This window comes from Artemia sp. Qi Xiang Cuo, chromosome 3, assembly GCF_049724085.1.
Source record: "Artemia sp. Qi Xiang Cuo chromosome 3, ASM4972408v1, whole genome shotgun sequence".
Taxonomy (NCBI): Eukaryota; Metazoa; Arthropoda; class Branchiopoda; order Anostraca; family Artemiidae; genus Artemia; species Artemia sp. Qi Xiang Cuo.
In genome coordinates, this window is record NC_142796.1 from 82131326 (window position 1) to 82152650 (window position 21325).

The following is a 21325-nucleotide window of genomic DNA, read 5'->3' on the forward strand; positions in this document are numbered from 1 at the left end:
TCGAAAGGTTTATTGTCATAAAGGTTATCTTCTTTTTGCTACCATAACTTTGAGGCAAATGAGATCTCCCCACAAGGCCGTACCCAGAGGGAGGGTTAGGGGGGTTTGAACCCCACCCCCAAAAAAATGTTTGTTGACTCGCAAAAACGTAACAAAAATGGATATAATCAAAATTTCTATGTGTTTTTTGAGGCTTCTGTGTAATACCCCCCCCCCCAAAAAAAAACTTTGAGTAAAACCCCCTCCGAGAAAAAAAATTTTGGGTACAGCCTTGTCTCCTCATGCCATCAAATCATATGGTCATGAAATGGCCGTATGACCATTTTTATTCAGAACAGTATGGCTATCAAAATATTTAATCAAATTTTATGGAATAGGCTTGTTGTAAATTAATAATAATCTGAATTATTTTGTTGCAGAAAACCAGCAATTCACTGTTTTACATTCTATGCAAGTATTGGAAAAAAGGAAATAATTCAGAAAGTAGTTTATTTTTGAGAATTCCTCTCTCTTGTCGGATGCTGGAGCTGGCATGCAAATTAGCTGAAGCAAACAAAAGTAGATGGCATCATATAATAGACCATAATTTGCTTATGGTTTTGTGCAATGGTGCCTGTAGCCATGGACCGTTTAATATACCAGTAAGATGAACAAATAGACATATCCTTTTATTTTTTTATTGAATATGCTAGAGTAGATGTTGCTATAGTAGGATAATATTTGGTCTGCTCTTTTAGTATCAATGTATACGCATAAATCTTAATACTGAGTAACTATTGTAGATCTATAAATATCTGCCAAAATACCTATTAATATGTAAACTAAAATCTAGGTCGAACGTGCCAATAAGTTTTGGTCTTTTTTTAATTATATCTGTACTACCAATATATACACTAAAACATCAATACTAAATAAATATTATCAATCTATAGATATAAAATGTCTATCTAGAATTTCTAAGCTAAAATTTAGGACTAATATACAGGTAGTCTGGTAAAACTTTGGCATTTTTAAATTTTTTCACATTCTCCGTCTAAGTAGATGACGTTCCCGTCTTTGTAATGGAATATTGAAATTTCTGTTTTCTCACAGTCATTTGTGCTCCTGCCTATGGATAATACAGCTGAAGCAAATGAATAATTAGAAACTATTTTGTTTTTATTTTTGTATGACAGCATCTACCTACATAGTTTGTAATATCAGTGTAAACAGTGTAACTAAATGTCTGCGACAATTCAAGAAGTATGGTCTTCTTCTGAAAGAACGAGTATTTGGAGTCTGAAACTGTTTCCTTTTAGCGATGGCATCAGTGACCCCCCCCTCCCCCCAAAAAAATTCTGAAACCTTAGTGTTTTGCTATTCTTGTCTAAGGAACACTGGGAAAGATTTACCGCTCTAGTGGCTGGTAGTAGGCCTATAAGATAGCGCCATTTAAAATTAGCGTGCTATTAACGGGCTGATTATCTTACCAGTAATCTGCTTGAATTTTGATCATGTCTGTCTTGACATGTTAGCTGACAGTAGTAACATCTAGATTATATCTACATCACAAAGTATATGTCATCAGTGAATCACCTTCCCCTCCCCCGTAAAAAACTGTTACGACCTTAGTGTTTTGCCATTTTTATGTACGGAGAACTGAGAAAGACTTACCGTACTGGCGTTAGTAGGTAGCACGCCAATGCGATAGCGCAACTGAGAATTTACCATGGTGGTAACGGGATCGTTATATAGTCAGTAGTAGACTTAAACTTTGGACGTGTCTGTCTTGAGACGTTAGCTGACAGTACTGACAGTTAGATGATACCGTATCAAAAAGTAGACGTCATCAGTGAAATAAACCACCTCCCCCCCCTTCTCCAAGAAGAACGCTGAAACCTTAGTGTTTGCTATTATTCTCTTGGGTAAATTGAGAAGACTTGCCACTCTTGTGGTAGCACGTCAATAAGATAGCGCTACTGAAAATTTACCATGGTGGTAAAGGGCTAATTATAGGGCCAGTAATAGACTTAAACTTTGGGCGTGTCTCTCTTGAGATGTTAGATGACAGTACTGACACTTAGATGGTATCACATCAACTTTCTGTCTTGACATGTTTTCTGAGGATTAGATTATATCCAAATCGGGAAGTAGATGTTTTCGGTGAAATAAACCCCCTCCCCCCCCCCTCCAAGGAGAACGCTGAAACCTTAGTTTTTGCTATTATTCTCTTGGGTAAATTGAGAAAACTTACCATTCCGGTGGTAGGTACCACGTCAATGAGATCGCGCTACTGAAAATTTACCATGGTGGTAACGGGCTCGTTATATTGCCAGTAGTAGACTTAAACTTTGGACGTGTCTGTCTTGAGATGTTAGCTCACAGTATTGACAGTTAGATGATACCACATCGGAAAGTAGACGTCATCATTGAAATAAACCACCCCCCCTCCCCCTCCCCTCCAAGAAGAAGCGCTACTGAAAATTTACCATGGTGGTAAAGGGCTCATTATAGTACCAGTAATTATATCCATATAGATTATATCGAAATCGGAAAGTAGATATTATCAGCGAAATAAACCACCTTTCACCCCCCCCCCCCTCCAAGAAGAACGCTGATTTGACGATTTTTTCCTTTTTCTCCCCTGTTTCTCTGGCCGTGGAGCGGGGTGTTTTCTGTGTATTTTGTGATAATCACTGTCTAGCTGCAGTTTGGAACTGGAACTGGCCCTCTTCGTTTGTGCTGCAAAAATGTTCATTCACAAATATAGTCATGTTTTTCCGCGTTCTTTGACCTTTTTGAAAATTACGCCAGAAATGTGGGTTTCCACGACCTGTCTGTATTCACTCTCCAAAATAGTGGAAAGCCTTTTCAAGTCAGGAAAACCCGAATGGAAAGCTATTCCTGTCCGTGTCGTTTATGGAATCATATAGAAAGTGAATCCGGATCTGCTTTCCAAGTCACGGAAACCTCCCTATAACCACAATGATGGAAACGGCAAAAGTTTGCTTGATTTAAAACTTTTAAAAAGCTTTAATATATTGATAACAGAGATTAATAAAAGATTACTAATCTGGATTATTACCAAGAGATTATAAAACATTACGAGATTATAAGATTATTATTAAGATTAAGCTATATGTAAATAAAACTATTAAGATTACAAGATATTGATATAAGATATAAATATTAATTAATATGCGATCAATTAATGTGAGATTATAAGTCTTATAAGATTATTAAGAAATTAAAATATTAAGAGACTATAAGATAAAGAGATCATAAGATTTTAATAAGAGATTAAATATATTAATAATGCCTGTAAAGAGTTACTTTCCAAGATTTTTCATTTGATTGTTTCATCAATATAAAATTTCCTGGACAATATCACAACTATGTCACTGTTCCTTCATGGAGGCGTAAAATTGAGCAAAACTAAGTAATTCGTGTTGACAATACTTTTTATCTGTTAGGACTCGAACATATACAAACTGTTGATACCCAAAAATAATTTCAAAAAGAAACCATGCCTTATTTAGCTGTTTCTGTGCCATGTGCTATTAGCTTTTTTTTTTGCTTACTACACTCTTTTTTTTTAATTTGACACCCGGTGCTACTGAAAATGGCATAACTACATTTGGAGGTCCTTTTTCTCAATTTTGAATTCTAAATTTTTCTAATCTTTCAAGACAAATATTGTTGTTTAAGTTCCCACTTGACTAATCAAAACCATCAGATTTCGTTTTCAGTGTCCTTTATACTTCAATCTTTTTGGCTACAATGTTTTGTCCATGTGGGTACATGGGGGTGAGGGGGTACAAAAAAAAACTTGAAAAATACTTTAAAAAATTATATGCGTTATTGTTACGTTTATACGAGCCGGACCAAATTCTGTAGGAAGGGGACTCAAACCTGATGCCCTGGATACGCCCTGGGCCCTGGCCCTGGATATGGCCTTGGCACTATGTAATGCTTTATTTATACTTTCCTTTAAACTTTTTGTTTAACCAAATCTTTGACAATAATCTTTGACATTTGAAAAAAAATATAGCTAAGTCAGTTTTTTTGTTATTAGTTGTTCAATAGTTTTTTTTTGCGTTTTTGGTAACCTGCCATTTAGTTATTTTGCCATCGAGAAATATAACCGACGTCATATTTGGAATTTTTCAACTTTTTTAACTACGTCGTTTTTTATGTTGAACTTATGGTTTCTAGTGCCAATTATGATATCAGAGCTCGGAAGTGCATTTACAGACAAGTATTTCAATTGCTCTAATTGGGTGGGGGAAGAAGCATATTTTAGACCAGAAGAAGCATATTTTAGGTGGAAGAAGCATAAATTGTTTACTTTTATAACTTTAAAAAATCAAATAATATTACCATTTTGATTACTAAATATCAATATATGTATATAAAACTGACAATGCACATTCATTGTAATTTTTCAGTAAAGTGCAAATTTTGTTCTGGCCTTGGGAAGCATAGGGGTTCTGCACCCAACTTATATTAATTTCTGCTCGTTTTGAGTTTGACTCGGTTAATTATTGTAATTTCTGTTCGTTTTGGGTATCATTTATTTATCGATGCTGATTTGTGGTAGTTTCACGCCTTGTAGATTATTTTATTTTATTTTTACTTATTTTTGTTTAATGGAGTTCTTTACTTTTCTTTGAAAAACTTATTTTATGGAAAAATTTTTTTAATTAATTTCTGTTCGTTTTATATTGACATAGTCTTTTCTGGGAAATAGAATATAAAACTTTAAATCTTTTATTTCTTAAATACTTTATAGTTTAACCTGCTGTGTCTACGCTGGAGAAAATTTTACAGCAATTTTTAACAACATACACTCTTATAAAAATCTGGACACAAATAGTACTGTTTTTTTGGAAAAAAAAATGATTTTTTTTTCAAAAAAAACATTGATGATCATGTCTGTCTTGACATGTTAGCTGACAGTAGTAACATCTAGATTATATCTACATCACAAAGTATATGTCATCAGTGAATCACCTTCCCCTCCCCCGTAAAAAACTGTTACGACCTTAGTGTTTTGCCATTTTTATGTACGGAGAACTGAGAAAGACTTACCGTACTGGCGTTAGTAGGTAGCACGCCAATGCGATAGCGCAACTGAGAATTTACCATGGTGGTAACGGGATCGTTATATAGTCAGTAGTAGACTTAAACTTTGGACGTGTCTGTCTTGAGACGTTAGCTGACAGTACTGACAGTTAGATGATACCGTATCAAAAAGTAGACGTCATCAGTGAAATAAACCACCTCCCCCCCCTTCTCCAAGAAGAACGCTGAAACCTTAGTGTTTGCTATTATTCTCTTGGGTAAATTGAGAAGACTTGCCACTCTTGTGGTAGCACGTCAATAAGATAGCGCTACTGAAAATTTACCATGGTGGTAAAGGGCTAATTATAGGGCCAGTAATAGACTTAAACTTTGGGCGTGTCTCTCTTGAGATGTTAGATGACAGTACTGACACTTAGATGGTATCACATCAACTTTCTGTCTTGACATGTTTTCTGAGGATTAGATTATATCCAAATCGGGAAGTTGATGTTTTCAGTGAAATAAACCCCCTCCCCCCTCCAAGGAGAACGCTGAAACCTTAGTTTTTGCTATTATTCTCTTGGGTAAATTGAGAAAACTTACCATTCCGGTGGTAGGTACCACGTCAATGAGATCGCGCTACTGAAAATTTACCATGGTGGTAACGGGCTCGTTATATTGCCAGTAGTAGACTTAAACTTTGGACGTGTCTGTCTTGAGATGTTAGCTCACAGTATTGACAGTTAGATGATACCACATCGGAAAGTAGACGTCATCATTGAAATAAACCACCCCCCTCCCCTCCCCTCCAAGAAGAAGCGCTACTGAAAATTTACCATGGTGGTAACGGGCTCGTTATATTGCCAGTAGTAGACTTAAACTTTGGACGTGTCTGTCTTGAGATGTTAGCTCACAGTATTGACAGTTAGATGATACCACATCGGAAAGTAGACGTCATCATTGGAATAAACCACCCCCCCCCTCCCCTCCAAGAAGAAGCGCTACTGAAAATTTACCATGGTGGTAAAGGGCTCATTATAGTACCAGTAATTATATCCGTATAGATTATATCGAAATCGGAAAGTAGATATTATCAGCGAAATAAACCACCTTTCACCCCCCCCCCCTCCAAGAAGAACGCTGATTTGACGATTTTTTCCTTTTCCTCCCCTGTTTCTCTGGCCGTGGAGCGGGGTGTTTTCTGTGTATTTTGTGATAATTACTGTCTAGCTGCAGTTTGGAACTGGAACTGGCCCTCTTCGTTTGTGCTGCAAAAATGTTCATTCACAAATATAGTCATGTTTTTCCGCGTTCTTTGACCTTTTTGAAAATTACGCCAGAAATGTGGGTTTCCACGACCTGTCTGTATTCACTCTCCAAAATAGTGGAAAGCCTTTTCAAGTCAGGAAAACCCGAATGGAAAGCTATTCCTGTCCGTGTCGTTTATGGAATCATATAGAAAGTGAATCCGGATCTGCTTTCCAAGTCACCGAAACCTCCCTATAACCACAATGATGGAAACGGCAAAAGTTTGCTTGATTTAAAACTTTTAAAAAGCTTTAATATATTGATAATAGAGATTAATAAAAGATTACTAATCTTGATTATTACCAAGAGATTATAAAACATTACGAGATTATAAGATTATTATTAAGATTAAGCTATATGTAAATAAAACTATTAAGATTACAAGATATTGATATAAGATATAAATATTAATTAATATGCGATCAATTAATGTGAGATTATAAGTCTTATAAGATTATTAAGAAATTAAAATATTAAGAGACTATAAGATAAAGAGATCATAAGATTTTAATAAGAGATTAAATATATTAATAATGCCTGTAAAGAGTTACTTTCCAAGATTTTTCATTTGATTGTTTCATCAATATAAAATTTCCTGGACAATATCACAACTATGTCACTGTTCCTTCATGGAGGCGTAAAATTGAGCAAAACTAAGTAATTCGTGTTGACAATACTTTTTATCTGTTAGGACTCGAACATATACAAACTGTTGATACCCAAAAATAATTTCAAAAAGAAACCATGCCTTATTTAGCTGTTTCTGTGCCATGTGCTATTAGCTTTTTTTTTTGCTTACTACACTCTTTTTTTTTAATTTGACACCCGGTGCTACTGAAAATGGCATAACTACATTTGGAGGTCCTTTTTCTCAATTTTGAATTCTAAATTTTTCTAATCTTTCAAGACAAATATTGTTGTTTAAGTTCCCACTTGACTAATCAAAACCATCAGATTTCGTTTTCAGTGTCCTTTATACTTCAATCTTTTTGGCTACAATGTTTTGTCCATGTGGGTACATGGGGGTGAGGGGGTACAAAAAAAAAACTTGAAAAATACTTTAAAAAATTATATGCGTTTTTGTTACGTTTATACGAGCCGGACCAAATTCTGTAGGAAGGGGACTCAAACCTGATGCCCTGGATACGCCCTGGGCCCTGGCCCTGGATATGGCCTTGACACTATGTAATGCTTTATTTATACTTTCCTTTAAACTTTTTGTTTAACCAAATCTTTGACAATAATCTTTGACATTTGAAAAAAAATATAGCTAAGTCAGTTTTTTTGTTATTAGTTGTTCAATAGTTTTTTTTTGCGTTTTTGGTAACCTGCCATTTAGTTATTTTGCCATCGATAAATATAACCGACGTCATATTTTGAATTTTTCAACTTTTTTAACTACGTCGTTTTTATGTTGAACCTATGGTTTCTAGTGCCAATTATGATATCAGAGCTCGGAAGTGCATTTACAGGCAAGTATTTGAATTGCTCTAATTGGATCGGGGGAGAAGTATATTTTACACCAGAAGAAGCATATTTTAGGTGGAAGAAGCATAAATTGTTTACTTTTATAACTTGAATAAATCAAATAATATTAACATTTTGATGACTAAATATCAGTATATGTATATTAAACTGACAATGCACATTCATTTGTAATTTTTCAGTAAAGTGCAAATTTTCTTCTGGCCTTGGTAAGGCAAATGGGTTTTGCGCACAACTTATGTTAATTTCTGCTCGTTTTGAGTTTGACTCAGTTAATTATTGTAATTTCTGTTCGTTCTGGGTTTCATTTATTTATCGATGCTGATTTGTGGTAGTTTCACGCCTGGCAGATTATTTGATTTTATTTTTACTTATTTTTGTTTAATGGAGTTCTTTACTTTTCTTTGAAAAAATTATTTTATGGAAAAATTTTTTTAATTAATTTCTCCTCGTTTTATAGTGACACAGTCTTTTCAAGGAAACAGACAGTAATATTTCAAATATTTTCGTTTTTTAAAACTTTGTAGTTTGGCATCCTATTTGTACACTGGAGAAAAATTTTAAGAAGTCTATAGCAACGTACACCCTTTAAAAAACCTTGATGAAAACAGTACTGTTTAATTTAGTTTCATACCTCCTCTAGTTGACCTGAAATGGAAAACTTGATACCATTCGCAAAAAAAAATCTGTTTACTTTCTTTGGTAGCTTCGATACACTTAGGCTATTTTGATTTGATTAAATTTTAAGAGCAGAAATGGGAGGGTTGGCGTGGGAGGGTTGGAATGGAAGGGGGATTAGTTGTCCTCAAGTCACTTTCGACTATTAAAAAGGGAATCAGCCCTTTCTATTTTCAATCGAATGAGCCCTTTTCGAAGTTCCCACAACAACTCCTTCGATACGAAGTGCCCTGGTCTAAACAGCAACAACAACAAAAATTAACACATTATACCCACTTCGATCTTTACTAAAAAATGTCAAGCCTTCCAATGACTTTCGACTATTAAAAAGGCACTAGGCCTTTCGATTTCCAATCGAATGAGCCCTTTTGGAAACGACAACGCTTTCTATAAACACCTTATAAGCCCCCAGGGCATAAATTTCAACCCTTACCCCAAGGCCTGTTAGGGTGGTTGTCATTCTCTAAGACCGAATTTCCAGAACTTTCAACTACGTTAAACAACATTCTATCTCAAAATTTTGATCGGATGTGTTTGGGGAAATAGTGGGCATGAGAGGGGCGGTAGTCACTCCAATCACTTTCAACTATTAAAAATGGTACCGGCCCTTTCAGATTCCAATTAAATGAACTCTTTTGAAGTCTATATGGCACAACCTGCAATACAAATCGCCTTTGCCCCCAGGGCATAGATTACAATCCTGGTTGCGAGTACTGGGGGGGGCTGTCATTATCAAAGACCTAATTTCCTGAGCATTTTACTAAATTGAAAAAAAAATGGCTCTCGGAAAATGTTTATTTCATCCATAGAATGGAATGGGGGGTGTGAGAGGGGGGCTGGTTACCGTCCAATGCATTTTGATTATCACAACGGGCGCTAGCCCTCTCAATTCCGAATTGAATAAGCTTTTTTTAATCTTTTACGACAACTCAATCTATAGAAACCTTATATGCCCCCAGGGCAGAACTTACAACCTTTTCCCTTGGGGCTCTGGGGGGTTTGTCATCCTTAAATACATAATTTCTAGAACTTTTCACTACGTTGAACAAAATGACTATCTCTAAACTCTGATTGAATGCTTTAGGGGAAATGGTGGGCGTAAGAAGGGGGTTAATTACTCTCCACTCACTTTCGACTATTAAAAAGGGCAATTTCAATTTCCAATCATATGAGCCCTTTTTCAAATTTCTATAACAATTTTCTATACAAACTTTATATGCCCCCAGGGCAGAAATTGCAACCCTTGCACTGAGGGCTCTGAGGGGGTTATCATCCTAAAAGACCTAATTTCCAGAACTTTCAACTACTTTGAACAAAATGGATATCCAAAATTTTGATTGAATGTGTTTGGGAAAATGGTGGGCGTGAGAGGGGCGTTATTCGCTCTCCAGTTACTTTCAACTATTAATAAAAAAGGCACTAGCTCTTTCAATTTCCAATTGAGCCCTTTTGAAGTTTCTACGCTTTCAATAAAAACCTTATAGGCCCCCAGGGCATAACTTACAACCCTTGCCCTGAGGGCTGTGGGGGGGGGGGAGGAGTTGTCATCCTGAAAGACCTAATTTCCAAAAATTTTAAATACGTTGAATAAAATGGCTATCTAAAATTTTGAGTGGATGTGTTTGAAGAAATGATGGGCGCGGCAGGGGGGATATTTGGCCTCAAGTCACTTATGGCCATTAAAAAGGGCATTAGCCCTTTAAATTTTCAACCGAACGAGTCCCTTTTCAATTTTCTACGACAGCGATTTCAATAAAAACCTTATATAACCCCAGGGCATAACTTATAACCTTGGCTCTGGAGACTGTGGAGAGATTATTCTGCTCAAAGGTGTAGTTTCTATAGCTTTGAGCTGCCTGGGACAAAATGGCTATCTCAAAATTTTTGTTGGATGTGTTTTGGGAAATGGTGAGCGTGGAAGGGGTGTTAGTTGCTTTCCAACCCCTACTAAAAAGAGCACTAGCCATTTCAATTTCCAATCGAATGAGCCGTTTTTGAAGTTTCTACGACAACACGTTATATAAAATACCTTAAACGCCCCCTGGGCATAATTTACACCCCTGGCCCGGAGGGCGGTGGGGGGGGGGGGGTTGTCATCCTCAAACACCTAATTTCCAGAACTTAAAACTATGTTGAATAAAATGGCTATCTCAAAATTTTGATTGGATGTGTTTGGGGAAAAGGTGGGCGTGAGAGGCTGGTTAGTTTCCCTCTAATCACTTTCGACTATTTAAAAGGGTTCTAGCCCTTTGAATTTCCAATCGAATGAGCCTTTTTTGAAGTTTTTGCGACCACTCCTTCAATAAAAAACTTTATATACCCCCATGGTTTGACTTACAGCCCTTGCCCTAAAGGCTTGCCCTAAGGGGGACTGTCCTCAAAAACATAATTTCTATTTGGAAATAAACTACGCTGAACAAAATGGCTATCTCAAAATTTTGATTGGATGTTTTTCGGGAAATAGTGGGTGTGGAAGGGGTTTTAGTCAACTTCCAATCACTTTCGACTATTAAAAAGGGCTCAAGCGACTCCAATTTCCAATTGAATTAGCGCTTTTCGAAGTTTCTACAACTTCTTCAATACAAAGTGCCATGCTCTAAAGGAAAAAATTAATAAATAATACATTGTGCCAACATCCGTTCTTATATGCCCTCAGGGCATAACTTAAAACCCTTGCCCTGAGGACTGTCGGGGAGTGTCCTCCTCTTTACTTAGTCCCGCTTCTTGTCTCGTTCTCGAGTGTCCTCGTTCTTTACTTAGGCAGCGCGATCGCGCTGCCTATGATTTATGCAACAACTTCTTATATAAACCTTATATCCCCCCAGGGCATAACTTACAACCCTTGCACTGAGGGCTCTGAGGGGGTTATCATCCTAAAAGACCTAATTTCCAGAACTCTCAACTACGTTGAACAAAATGGATATCTCAAAATTTTAATTCGATGTGTTTGGGAAAATGGTGGTTGTGAGAGGGGCGTTAATCGCTATTCAATCACTTTAAACTATTAAAAAAGGCACTAGCCCTTTCAATTTCCAATTGAATGAGCCCTTTTGAAGTTTCTACGACAGCGCTTTCAATAAAAACTTTATATGCCCTCAAGGCATAACTTACAACCCTTGCCCTGAGGGCTGTGGGGGGAGGGGTTGTCATCCTTAAAGACCTAATTTCCAAAACTTTCAACTACGTTGAATAAAATGGCTATCTAAAAATGTTGATTGGATATGTTCGGGGAAAAGGTGGACTTGAGAGGGGGTTTAGTTGCCCTTGAATCACTTTCGACTATTAAAAAGGGTACGCACTGGCTCTTTGAATTTCCAATCGAATGAGCTTTTTTTGAAGTTTCTACGACAACACCTTCTTTAAAAACCGTATATGCCCCCAGGGCATAACTTAAAACCATTGCCCTGAGGGCTGTGGGGTAGTGTCCTCCTCAAAAACATATTTTCTATCTGGAAATCAACTACGCTGAACAAAATGGCTATCTCAAAATTTTGATTGGATGTGTTTGGGGAAATGATTGGCGTGGGGGGGGGGCTAGTAGACCTCCAATCACTTTCTACTATTAAAAAGGCACTAGCTCTTTGAATTTCTAATCGAATGAGCATTTTTTGAAGTTTCTACGACAACGCCTTCTATAAAAACCTTATATGCCCCCAGGGCATAACTTAAAAACCCTTGCCCTGAGGGTTGTGGGGGAGTGTCCTCCTCAAAAACATATTTTCTATCGGTAAATCAGCTACGCTGAACAAAATAGCTATCTCCAAATGTTGATTGGATGTGTTTTGGGAAATGATGGGCGTGGGGGGGGGCTAGTTGCCCTCCAATCTCTTTTGACTAATAAAAAGGGCATTATACCTTTGAATTTCCACTCGAATGAGCCTTTCTTGAAGTTTCTACAACAAAACCTTATATAAAAACCTTATATTCCCCCAGGGCATAAGTTAAAACCCTTGCCCTGAGGGTTGTGGAGGAGTGTCCTCCTCAAAAACATACTTTCTGTCTTGAAATCAACTAAGCTGAACAAAATAGCAATCTCAAAATTTTGATTGGATGTGTTTGCGGGAATGATGGGCGTGTGGGGGGGGGGGGCTAGTTGCCCTCCCATCACTTTCGACTATTAAAAAGGGCAAAAGTCACTCCAATTTCCAATCGAATGAGCCCTTTTTGAAGTTTCTGCGACAACTCCTTTGATACGAAGTGCCCGGGTATGGAGAAAAAAACAAAAAAAAAAACACATTTTGCCCACATCTTGCCCTCCAATTACTTTCGACAATTAAAAGGGCACTAGCCCTTTGAATTTTCAATCAAATTAGCCTGTTTTGAAGTTTCTACGACTACGCCTTCTATAAAAACCTTATATGCCCCCAGGACATAACTTAAAACCCTTGCCCTGATGGTTGTGGAGGAGTGTCCTCCTCAAAAACATATTTTCTATCTGGAAATCAAGTACGCTGAAAAAATGGCTATCTCAAAATTTTGGTTGGATTTGTTTGGGGAAATGAAGGGCTTGGGGGGGGGGCTAGTTGCCATCCAATCACTTTCGACTATTAAAAAGGGCACTAGCCCTTTGAATTTCCAATCGAATGAGCCGTTTTTTAAGTTTCTAAGAGAACGCCTTTTGTAAAAAGCTTACATACCCCCAGGGCACAACTTAAAACCCTTGTCCAGAGGGTTGTAGGGGAATTTCCTCCTCAAAAACATATTTTCTATCTGGAAAGCAACTACGCTGAACAAAATGGCTATCTCAAAATTTTGATTGGATGTGTTGGGGGGAATTATGGGCGTGGGGGGTCTAGTTGCCCTCCAATAACTTCCGACTATAAAAAAGGGCACAAGCCACTCCCATTTTCAATCGAATGAGCCCTTTTCGAAGTTTCTACGACAACTCCTTCGATACGAAGTGCCCGGGTATTGAGAAAAAAAACCCAAAAAACAACACATTGTGCCCACATCGTTCTTTACTTAGGCAGCGCTAGCGCGCTGCCCATGATAAGTAATTTTTGAAGATGAAGAATGACTTAGGAATGCTTAAGAAATTCTTAAGTTATCTTAAGAATTCTTAAGTTATAAAAATTAGACTTTTGCAACATACTCTCTTTTTAACGCTGCCATTTTCATTCAGTGACAGGGAACACTGTCACTGAATGAACTGTCACTTCAAACAAGTCAACACTGTCTTTTAGCAAGTTTCAAATAGCAGTTTGTATGGCTATTTACTGGTCAGGTGAATCCAGGTTCTCGTAAAATATCCACCATTCGACGTAGTTTCGTTTTCGTTGGCTCTAAGCATAAGCTATTATAATATTAATAAAATAACTTGAACGAGGTCTTGAATTAAGGACGCTTCCTGACTTCTAATGTCCTTGCGTCAGCCCTGCAGTGTCTTGCTATACCTAAGTTTGAACTCTGGGCCCCGCATTACTCTGCTGAGAACAAACCCTATACCCCAACACAGGCTTGAACTCTTCACACATGTCATCGCTTTCATTAATTTTTGTCGTTGTTTACGTGGGGAACACTTACCACTATGTAACCCTTACATTACGTATCACCATGTGAGTTTAGTTTAAATGCTAACGCTATGTGATACAGTTTGGAAAACCCTCCATCGCTATGAGAATCTTAAAGCAATTTTGTAATTATTTTTGTTTCCTTTAAATAAATTGTTTGATTTATTGATTGATCATTGTGAAACGCTCCAGACTGTGCGATGAAAAACAGTTTTTAATGCTAATTGAGTCAGACTACATGAGACACCCAATCAGTTAGCCCTTAAGTGCTGGTCAGACATAGCCTTTTTTTATTTAAGTGTTTCAAGAACATAATTATGGGAACTGCATGATAAATTTTCACAGAAAAGGCAGCGTTATTTACGTTATTAATTATAAATACATTTTATTATTGTTCTTTTTAATTTTATGCTATTTAAACGCTTTGGCAAATATTGTAAAATATTGACGTTTTGCCTTTCACAACAGAATTTGTATAGATAGTACAGAGGGCTGCAATACCCCCCCCCCCATAGTTTTCATGTCAAAAAATGCATCCTAAAACTAAACCAAATATGACCTTTTTATAAATTTTTAAGTGTCTACTTAGAATTTTTGGCAAGATTAATGTTTTTGGCCTAAAACTAAACAATGTTTGAGATTTTGATATATCTGAATATCTACTTTGAATATAATGGTTTGTTTACACATTGCGGAAATCCGTCCGGATTTAGCAATCTGTGCGGAGATTCCGTCCGTTTTCGTGCTTGAAAAACTCTCTAGCTTTCCGCAACGATTTGATCAAATCAGGACGGACTCTTGGCAAGGTTTTTAAATGAATAAAAACATGGCTATGGATCATTCAAAAACTTCATGATCTTATAACATTGGTTCAAGGCTACCCCAGCTGTATGATACAGCTCACCCAGGCTATAAGAAAACCAAGAAAAAAGATGTCATTGGGCTCTCTATTGCTCAACAGCTTTCAGGGGAGGGTCATGCTGGTGCATTTATTTGAAAATTTGCCTTAAAACGTAGCGTTTTCTGGGCCGTCGTTCGAAAAGATACGGACAGATTTCCGCAATGTGTAAATGAACCGTAAGTCTATTTGTAAAAAGATTAACTAGGTTAAAAGAAGAACTCAAATTAAATTGAAATTAGATTTTTTTTTCTTTTAACTATGGAGATTCTCTAAAAATGCAGTGAGAGTTGAGCAAATATTTTGAATTTATAAAACATGGACGTTTTGTTTTATCTTATTAATTATAACAACTTATATATTAATATTTTATTGATTTAATTTATGTTGCTTAATCGACGTTGAGAGAAGAAAAATCGGTAGGTCAAGGTATTCAGAAGCATCTTGAGTGATATTGGATGAGCGGAAATTTCTATATTGAACATTCCCACAAATTCAGTGGTGAAAAATACTCAGTTTATCTAGACAAACGCTAATTACCACTAAATAATTGTCAAAATGTTTAAAGTTAGAAGAAAATAAGCTTAGTTTGTTTTAATTTTTCTCTTTTTCACAATCAGACCTATATAAACGTGTAACAATAAGTAAGCTTACCAAACTTGTTTTATGTGCATTAAGAAAAATTTTCAATTTGGATTCTATCAATTCTGATGGACTTGTTGATAGAGTGAATCCGTGGACACTTAAAGTGGGCTACCTTAGTCCCACCTTACGAACAAATATCCTTACAGGTGAAATTCGTTTGTTGATATTTATTGAAAACAACTGGTCTGTTTTCCTGGAGTTGTCATAATAGATTACTATTAAATTCCATAGCTACCTTGGAAGTATAGCAGTGCCAGCTATGATAATTGTCACCAGATAATTTTGGATGAGGTGGACAATACTTTTACGAATTGGATGTGATTAGGGAATTTTCGTTCGTTTGTTGCATGTGTTGAGATAGAACGATTAGTGCATTCTGCATTTTTAACTTTTTGCAAATGAACATTCATAAAGGAATTCAGGATGATATCTCTACTTGATGCTTCTATCCATTTCTTTGAAGATAAAATCATCAAAGATGCAACAGCAGAGTTCTGGGCAATTGCCTCGCCAGGAAATGTTATTCCAAAGTGTAAAGTAGAGCTTGCCTCTCAACGTAATACCAAGGACCTTCCTGACCTTTTCTGACAGTGCAATAAAGACGATGTTGCGTTGCCATCTTTTGTAATCCTGTCTCAAACTGAGGTCCTTATTATTCTGGCCTTAGCATGCTCTAGGTTAGCCTGAAAAAGATTGCCATCTTTTGTAATCCTGTCTCCAACTGAGGTCCTTATTATTCTGGCCTTAGCATGCTCTAGGTTAGCCTGAATAATCAATCGATTTCTTGATGATCATCTTACTGGACTTTGTCTTAAGGAGCACAGCAAAGACTGTAGGAGACTACGGAATCACATAGGGAATAAAACTTTTCCCGGACCGGGATTATGCTGATGATTTAAGCATCCTAGATGAAAGTATTAACAAAATGAAGGAACTTTTTAGAGGTTTTGAGAGTTTAGGGTGCTAGAATAGATTTAAAAATAAATGTTAAGAAGACTAAGTCGCCAAGGCTAGGAATAAGTGAATATGAAAAGGTGACTTTGGGCAACGAAAAGGTTGATCAAGGAGGTAGCTGCAATTTCCTAGGTAGCATTATTAGTAAAGACGTTTGGTATGTGAAGATGTTAAAAGTAAAATAGTCAAGGCTCAGGGTGTTTTTTCACAGTTGGAAAAGTTTGGAAGAAATGAAAGATAAATCTGCGAACAAAGATTACAATATTGGAAGCTACAGTGATGACATTGGTCAAGTATAGCTCTGAAGCATGGGTGCTCCGAACAGCGGATGAAGATTTGCTAGATATTTTCCAAAGAAAGTGCCTATGAATTGTTCTGGGTACCCGACTAACTGACCGTATTTCAAACAGTAGGCTGTACGAAAAGCTTGGTTCAATTCCGCTTTTTAGGGCTATAATATGATAAAGGTTTTCCGGCGAACCATCTATGGCTAAATGAAAAACAGCTCGTCGTCGTTTGGGTTGGGAGGGTGTCGTGAGGAAATATTTAAGGCAAATGTTGAACTTCCTTTGACGGTGTAAAGAGGAAGGCTTTGGATAGATCGGGATGGAGGAGGAGCGTGCGTAGCTGTGTTAGCCTCAGGTGGCTTGGTGCTGCGGGTAATTGTCTGTAGTAGTAGTTAATGAGGGTGGTAAAATGTCAATGAACATGCCGATCACGTCAGCCGACAAAAAGATTTAATTGCCCTCTAGATTTTGGAAAACACGTTTTTTAGTGTTTCAGTAAAAAAAGCGAAAATATGATTTTCGAAAAGAAACTAAACCCTATATTTTGAAAAATACTTTTTTTTTCAACAGAAAATATCCTCATCATAAATTAGTTCAATAAATTTGAGCGTAAGCTCAAATACTTAGAGATAATGCAGTGGGTCCACATAGATGCAATGTGGGGCTGTATTTTAGGCTTCATCAACTAATTTTGTTTACTTCCTAGGTTTGTAATTATTGCTTATTTTTCTTTACATTCATTGGTAAAGAATCCTTTTTTATGATTAAACTAAGAAAATCAAGTTTTTAAGGAAAAAGTAAAGAACAATATTAATTCATGGAGAGCATAACTCCTAAGAATAAGGAGACAAACTTATGAAAACTAAGATTTCATATAAACTTCATTTTAAATTCACTGAAAATCATTTGAATAAATTTAGTTGTTTATTTTAGCTTTACTGTTTTAATTTAGGCACTCTAATCAGTATTTTTTTAAATAAAGTCTGGTCTTAAATTACTTACGCTGTAAATCATGGACAACTGTGGAAGACATTTAGAAACGAAATAATAAAGATTTTATTTCAGGGTGTTTGCTCCCTGTTAAAGTCCATGGGCTTGTGCTTTCAAATCTTGGAGAATTTGAATGATGTAGATAACAAACCTGTAACAGGACTGTTGGAAGCTGTTGACTTCATAAAGATACGTGTCTCTCACTCCTCATGGGAAGTCAGAGACTCGGCTGTGGATGCTGCTATTCGTCTTTTAAGCTGTTTGAAGATCGGAAATGATATCTTGGAAGGTACCTATTTAGATATCATATGGAACTTTCCAATGTTTTTTAGCCGCCTAGTAGTACGTTAGAAGAAAAGGGCTCAATGTGTTTTCGCATTTTAAAACGCCTCTAAATTGCCTGAGAAAGTTTTAACTATAGTAATTTTTTTATTCTGAGTACCTTTTGTGTCGTTCAGTTGTTAATTCCTGAGAGGTAGCAGTAATTTTACATCAATTAAGTTTATATTTTGAAGCCTGGAAAGCCTGGAAAATTGCTCATGTGATCTCTGTTCCAAAGGTAGATTCCGACCTTGCTAATGCAGGATCGTATCGTCCAATAAGTCTGCTGTCCTGCGTAGGTAAAGTTTATGAAAGCGTCATTGAAAAGACTCTTTACCAATACCTTGAGTCACAGCTGTTGTTGGCAGAAACGCAATACGGTTTTCGCAGAAAACGGTCTGCGTTAGACTGTCTAATTGCGCAGTATCAAGAGTGGGTTGGGCTCCTTTCTCAGGGGCACGATATTCACCCTCTCTCCTTTGACATCGCAAAAGCCTTTGATCGCGTATGGCATAAGGAAGTTCCTTGTAATTTGAAACTCTATGAAGTTGATAGTCGACTATTTAAGGTGCTTGCTGACTTTCTTCGTCAACGTTAATCGCAGGTTGTCCTCGACGGGTTTATATCAAAAGAACGCTCAGTCTTAACAGGAGTACCCCTAGGAAGTATTTTTGGGCCAATTATTTACTTGGTGTTCATAAACGACTAAGGGATTAACCTTATGAAGAAACTTCACCACTTTGCTGATGGCATCACAACAAAAACATCAATTGCTAAGAACGAACATCCCAGGGAACTCCACAAGGAGCTTCAGGCTGACCTGGAGAGAATTGATGAGTTGGCAGATGCGTGGCTTGTCAGTTTTAACGCATCGAAAACGGAAGATCTCCTAATTTCTAAGGCGCGTAATATGAGGGCTCATCCTGATATCTTCTTCAAAGGAGGGGCAATAACACGAGTTGATAAACTAGCCTACTTGGAGTTAACCTCTCTTCGGATCTTTCATGGACTGAGCATGTCAGTAAAATTAGATCCTCTTGCTCCAAGAAGCTAGGAGTTATCCTAAGATGCAAAGTCTCCTCCCTGATGAGTCTATTCTATCTATAGAATACCAACGCAAAGCAATAGATATCTCCATCACACCCCCCTCCCCACAAGTCACATCACAACAGAAATAAATTTTATCATAGATATACTTTACGGAAATGGGTATCTCATTCTTTTTATTAATAATACAATTAGCTGTAGAGTAAAAAGACACTCCTGTAAAAAGAAAGATCTTTTACCATGTAAGGCTCCCGATAAGCCCTGAAATATAATATATCTTTCATACATCCCAAAAATCACAATTAAATTAAAAAATGTTTGCACAAAAATAACTTGTATGTAGTAGCATTCACTAATAATTATAAAATTACGAATTTTTTAAACTCTGGTAAAGATAAAACCTCAGTGACTCACCAAAGAGGGGTTTATCAAATACCATATGGCTGCGGCAATTACTATGTAGGTAGAAACCAATAGAATTTAGAAAAACGCCTACTACAGTATAAAGAGGACATAGACAAAGCCTTAATTTCTAATAGTTCTAATAACTCCTTTCAAATTGCTTTAAGTAGCCATATTTTTGATAACCCCGGCGACACAATACTTTTTGAAAAATCCTCTCTCATTAGTAACGACTTAGGCATGAAACAGGTTGTTCGGGAATCAATTGAAATTAGACTACTGTGATTTATCACAGTATTTATCACAATATTTCTTTAAATGGGGATGTGGGGCAGTACTCACTAGATGCTTTATGCACAAATTTGATTAAAACTGATCTAACAAAATATATTACAAACCCAGCAGACAATACTATTGAACCTGCTACAAAAAGGTCTTTGAGGCTTTCTGCCAAAAAGGCAAGATTGACATTGAATGCATGTATTTAATTATTTTTATTTCGTCTGAATGAATTGCATCGACTCACCTCACTTTATCTATCAGTCCGGGTTGAACTTCGTTGAAGCTATGATGCTGGGGCTGTTTTTAAATTTTTTTGTTTTAAAAGTCGTATTTTAATGTAAGTTTTTCTTTTATATTTGCACTTGTTTTATGCTGAGGACGGCCCTCGGACATAGGGTCGAAATATTCATTTAAAGTTTGGAATTCCACTGTCTTTAGGAAAAACATCCCTGTTATTTTACTTGTTATTTTTTGTTTATTATGGAAATGTTATTATGGTAGTGTGGTCTTCGTCGCTAATTATTGCAAAAAAGATTGCAAACTACGCCCCCCCCCCCAGGGCAAATTTTTTGAAGAAAAAGAACTGTTTCAGCAAATAACCCGGAAACTTTATTTTCTCTCCTACAGTTGTGAACAGAAATATGTGCCCTATTTCTGTCTGCTCTTGTACCTGTCTCTACCTATCTGCAGATACGTATGTTACCTCCCATTAACTACTTTTCCCATAAATATTATTCTTTTAAAATGAGGAAAAGATAAAATTGTAGACGGTACCCCCCCATCCCGCAGAATCTTTTTTAAATTCCCCTTTAGTGATAAGCACAAATATATGTTTTATTCGTTTTGTTTTCACAGATGTCAGCAAAGTCAAAAACTATCTACAGATATGGATGTTTTCCCGTATGAACGACTGCCCCCCAAATAGTATTTAGAGAACTAAGGGGCCAAAAAAAAAAGTTAAATTGATCAAAGGAAAAATTCCCCCCGTAAAAGCTCGAGACTTTGTTTGTACTTCCTGTAGTTTTGAGGTCAAAGATTTTTTTTTTTTTTTTTTTTTTTTTTTTTTTTTTTTTTTTGACTAAACTTATAAACGTATATCTAAGAATCTCAGTTATTAATCTTTTGGATGATGGTGAGTCTTATTTCAAAGCTACTGTCATAAAGTTTGAGGCCAAAAATGTCTTTTATTTGTGTTATCTTTGTAGATTTAACCGTCTCCATTATTCATCTTTTGGATGATGATGAATCTTATGTGAGAGCTACTGCTTTAAAATTCTTATTAGTGGCGTCCTCAAACATCTCATTTAAGGAGCTTCTGGCTAGAAATCAAGTTAAGGTACGTCCAAACAGATTCGTCTTATTAAATACGTTAAAACAGAAGAAAGCTTTGTAAGAGTAGAAGCTCTATTTTACCCCCAGAGAAAGTAAAAAAACATCATCCCTTATTGTAGTTAATGCGGTAGCTGCAATCAAGG

General features: G+C 36.6%; 1 protein-coding gene across 1 annotated transcript in view; it reads left to right on the forward strand.

Annotated features, from left to right (window-relative positions):
- LOC148954629 (uncharacterized) overlaps positions 1-21325 on the forward strand; it is a 52449-nt gene that overhangs the window by 26835 nt on the left and 4289 nt on the right. Inside the window, exons 3-5 of the mRNA XM_089087177.1 lie at positions 420-641; positions 17874-18087; positions 21056-21186. Of these exons, the coding sequence (XP_088943303.1) occupies positions 420-641; positions 17874-18087; positions 21056-21186 (567 nt within the window). The remainder of the gene's footprint in view (positions 1-419; positions 642-17873; positions 18088-21055; positions 21187-21325) is intronic.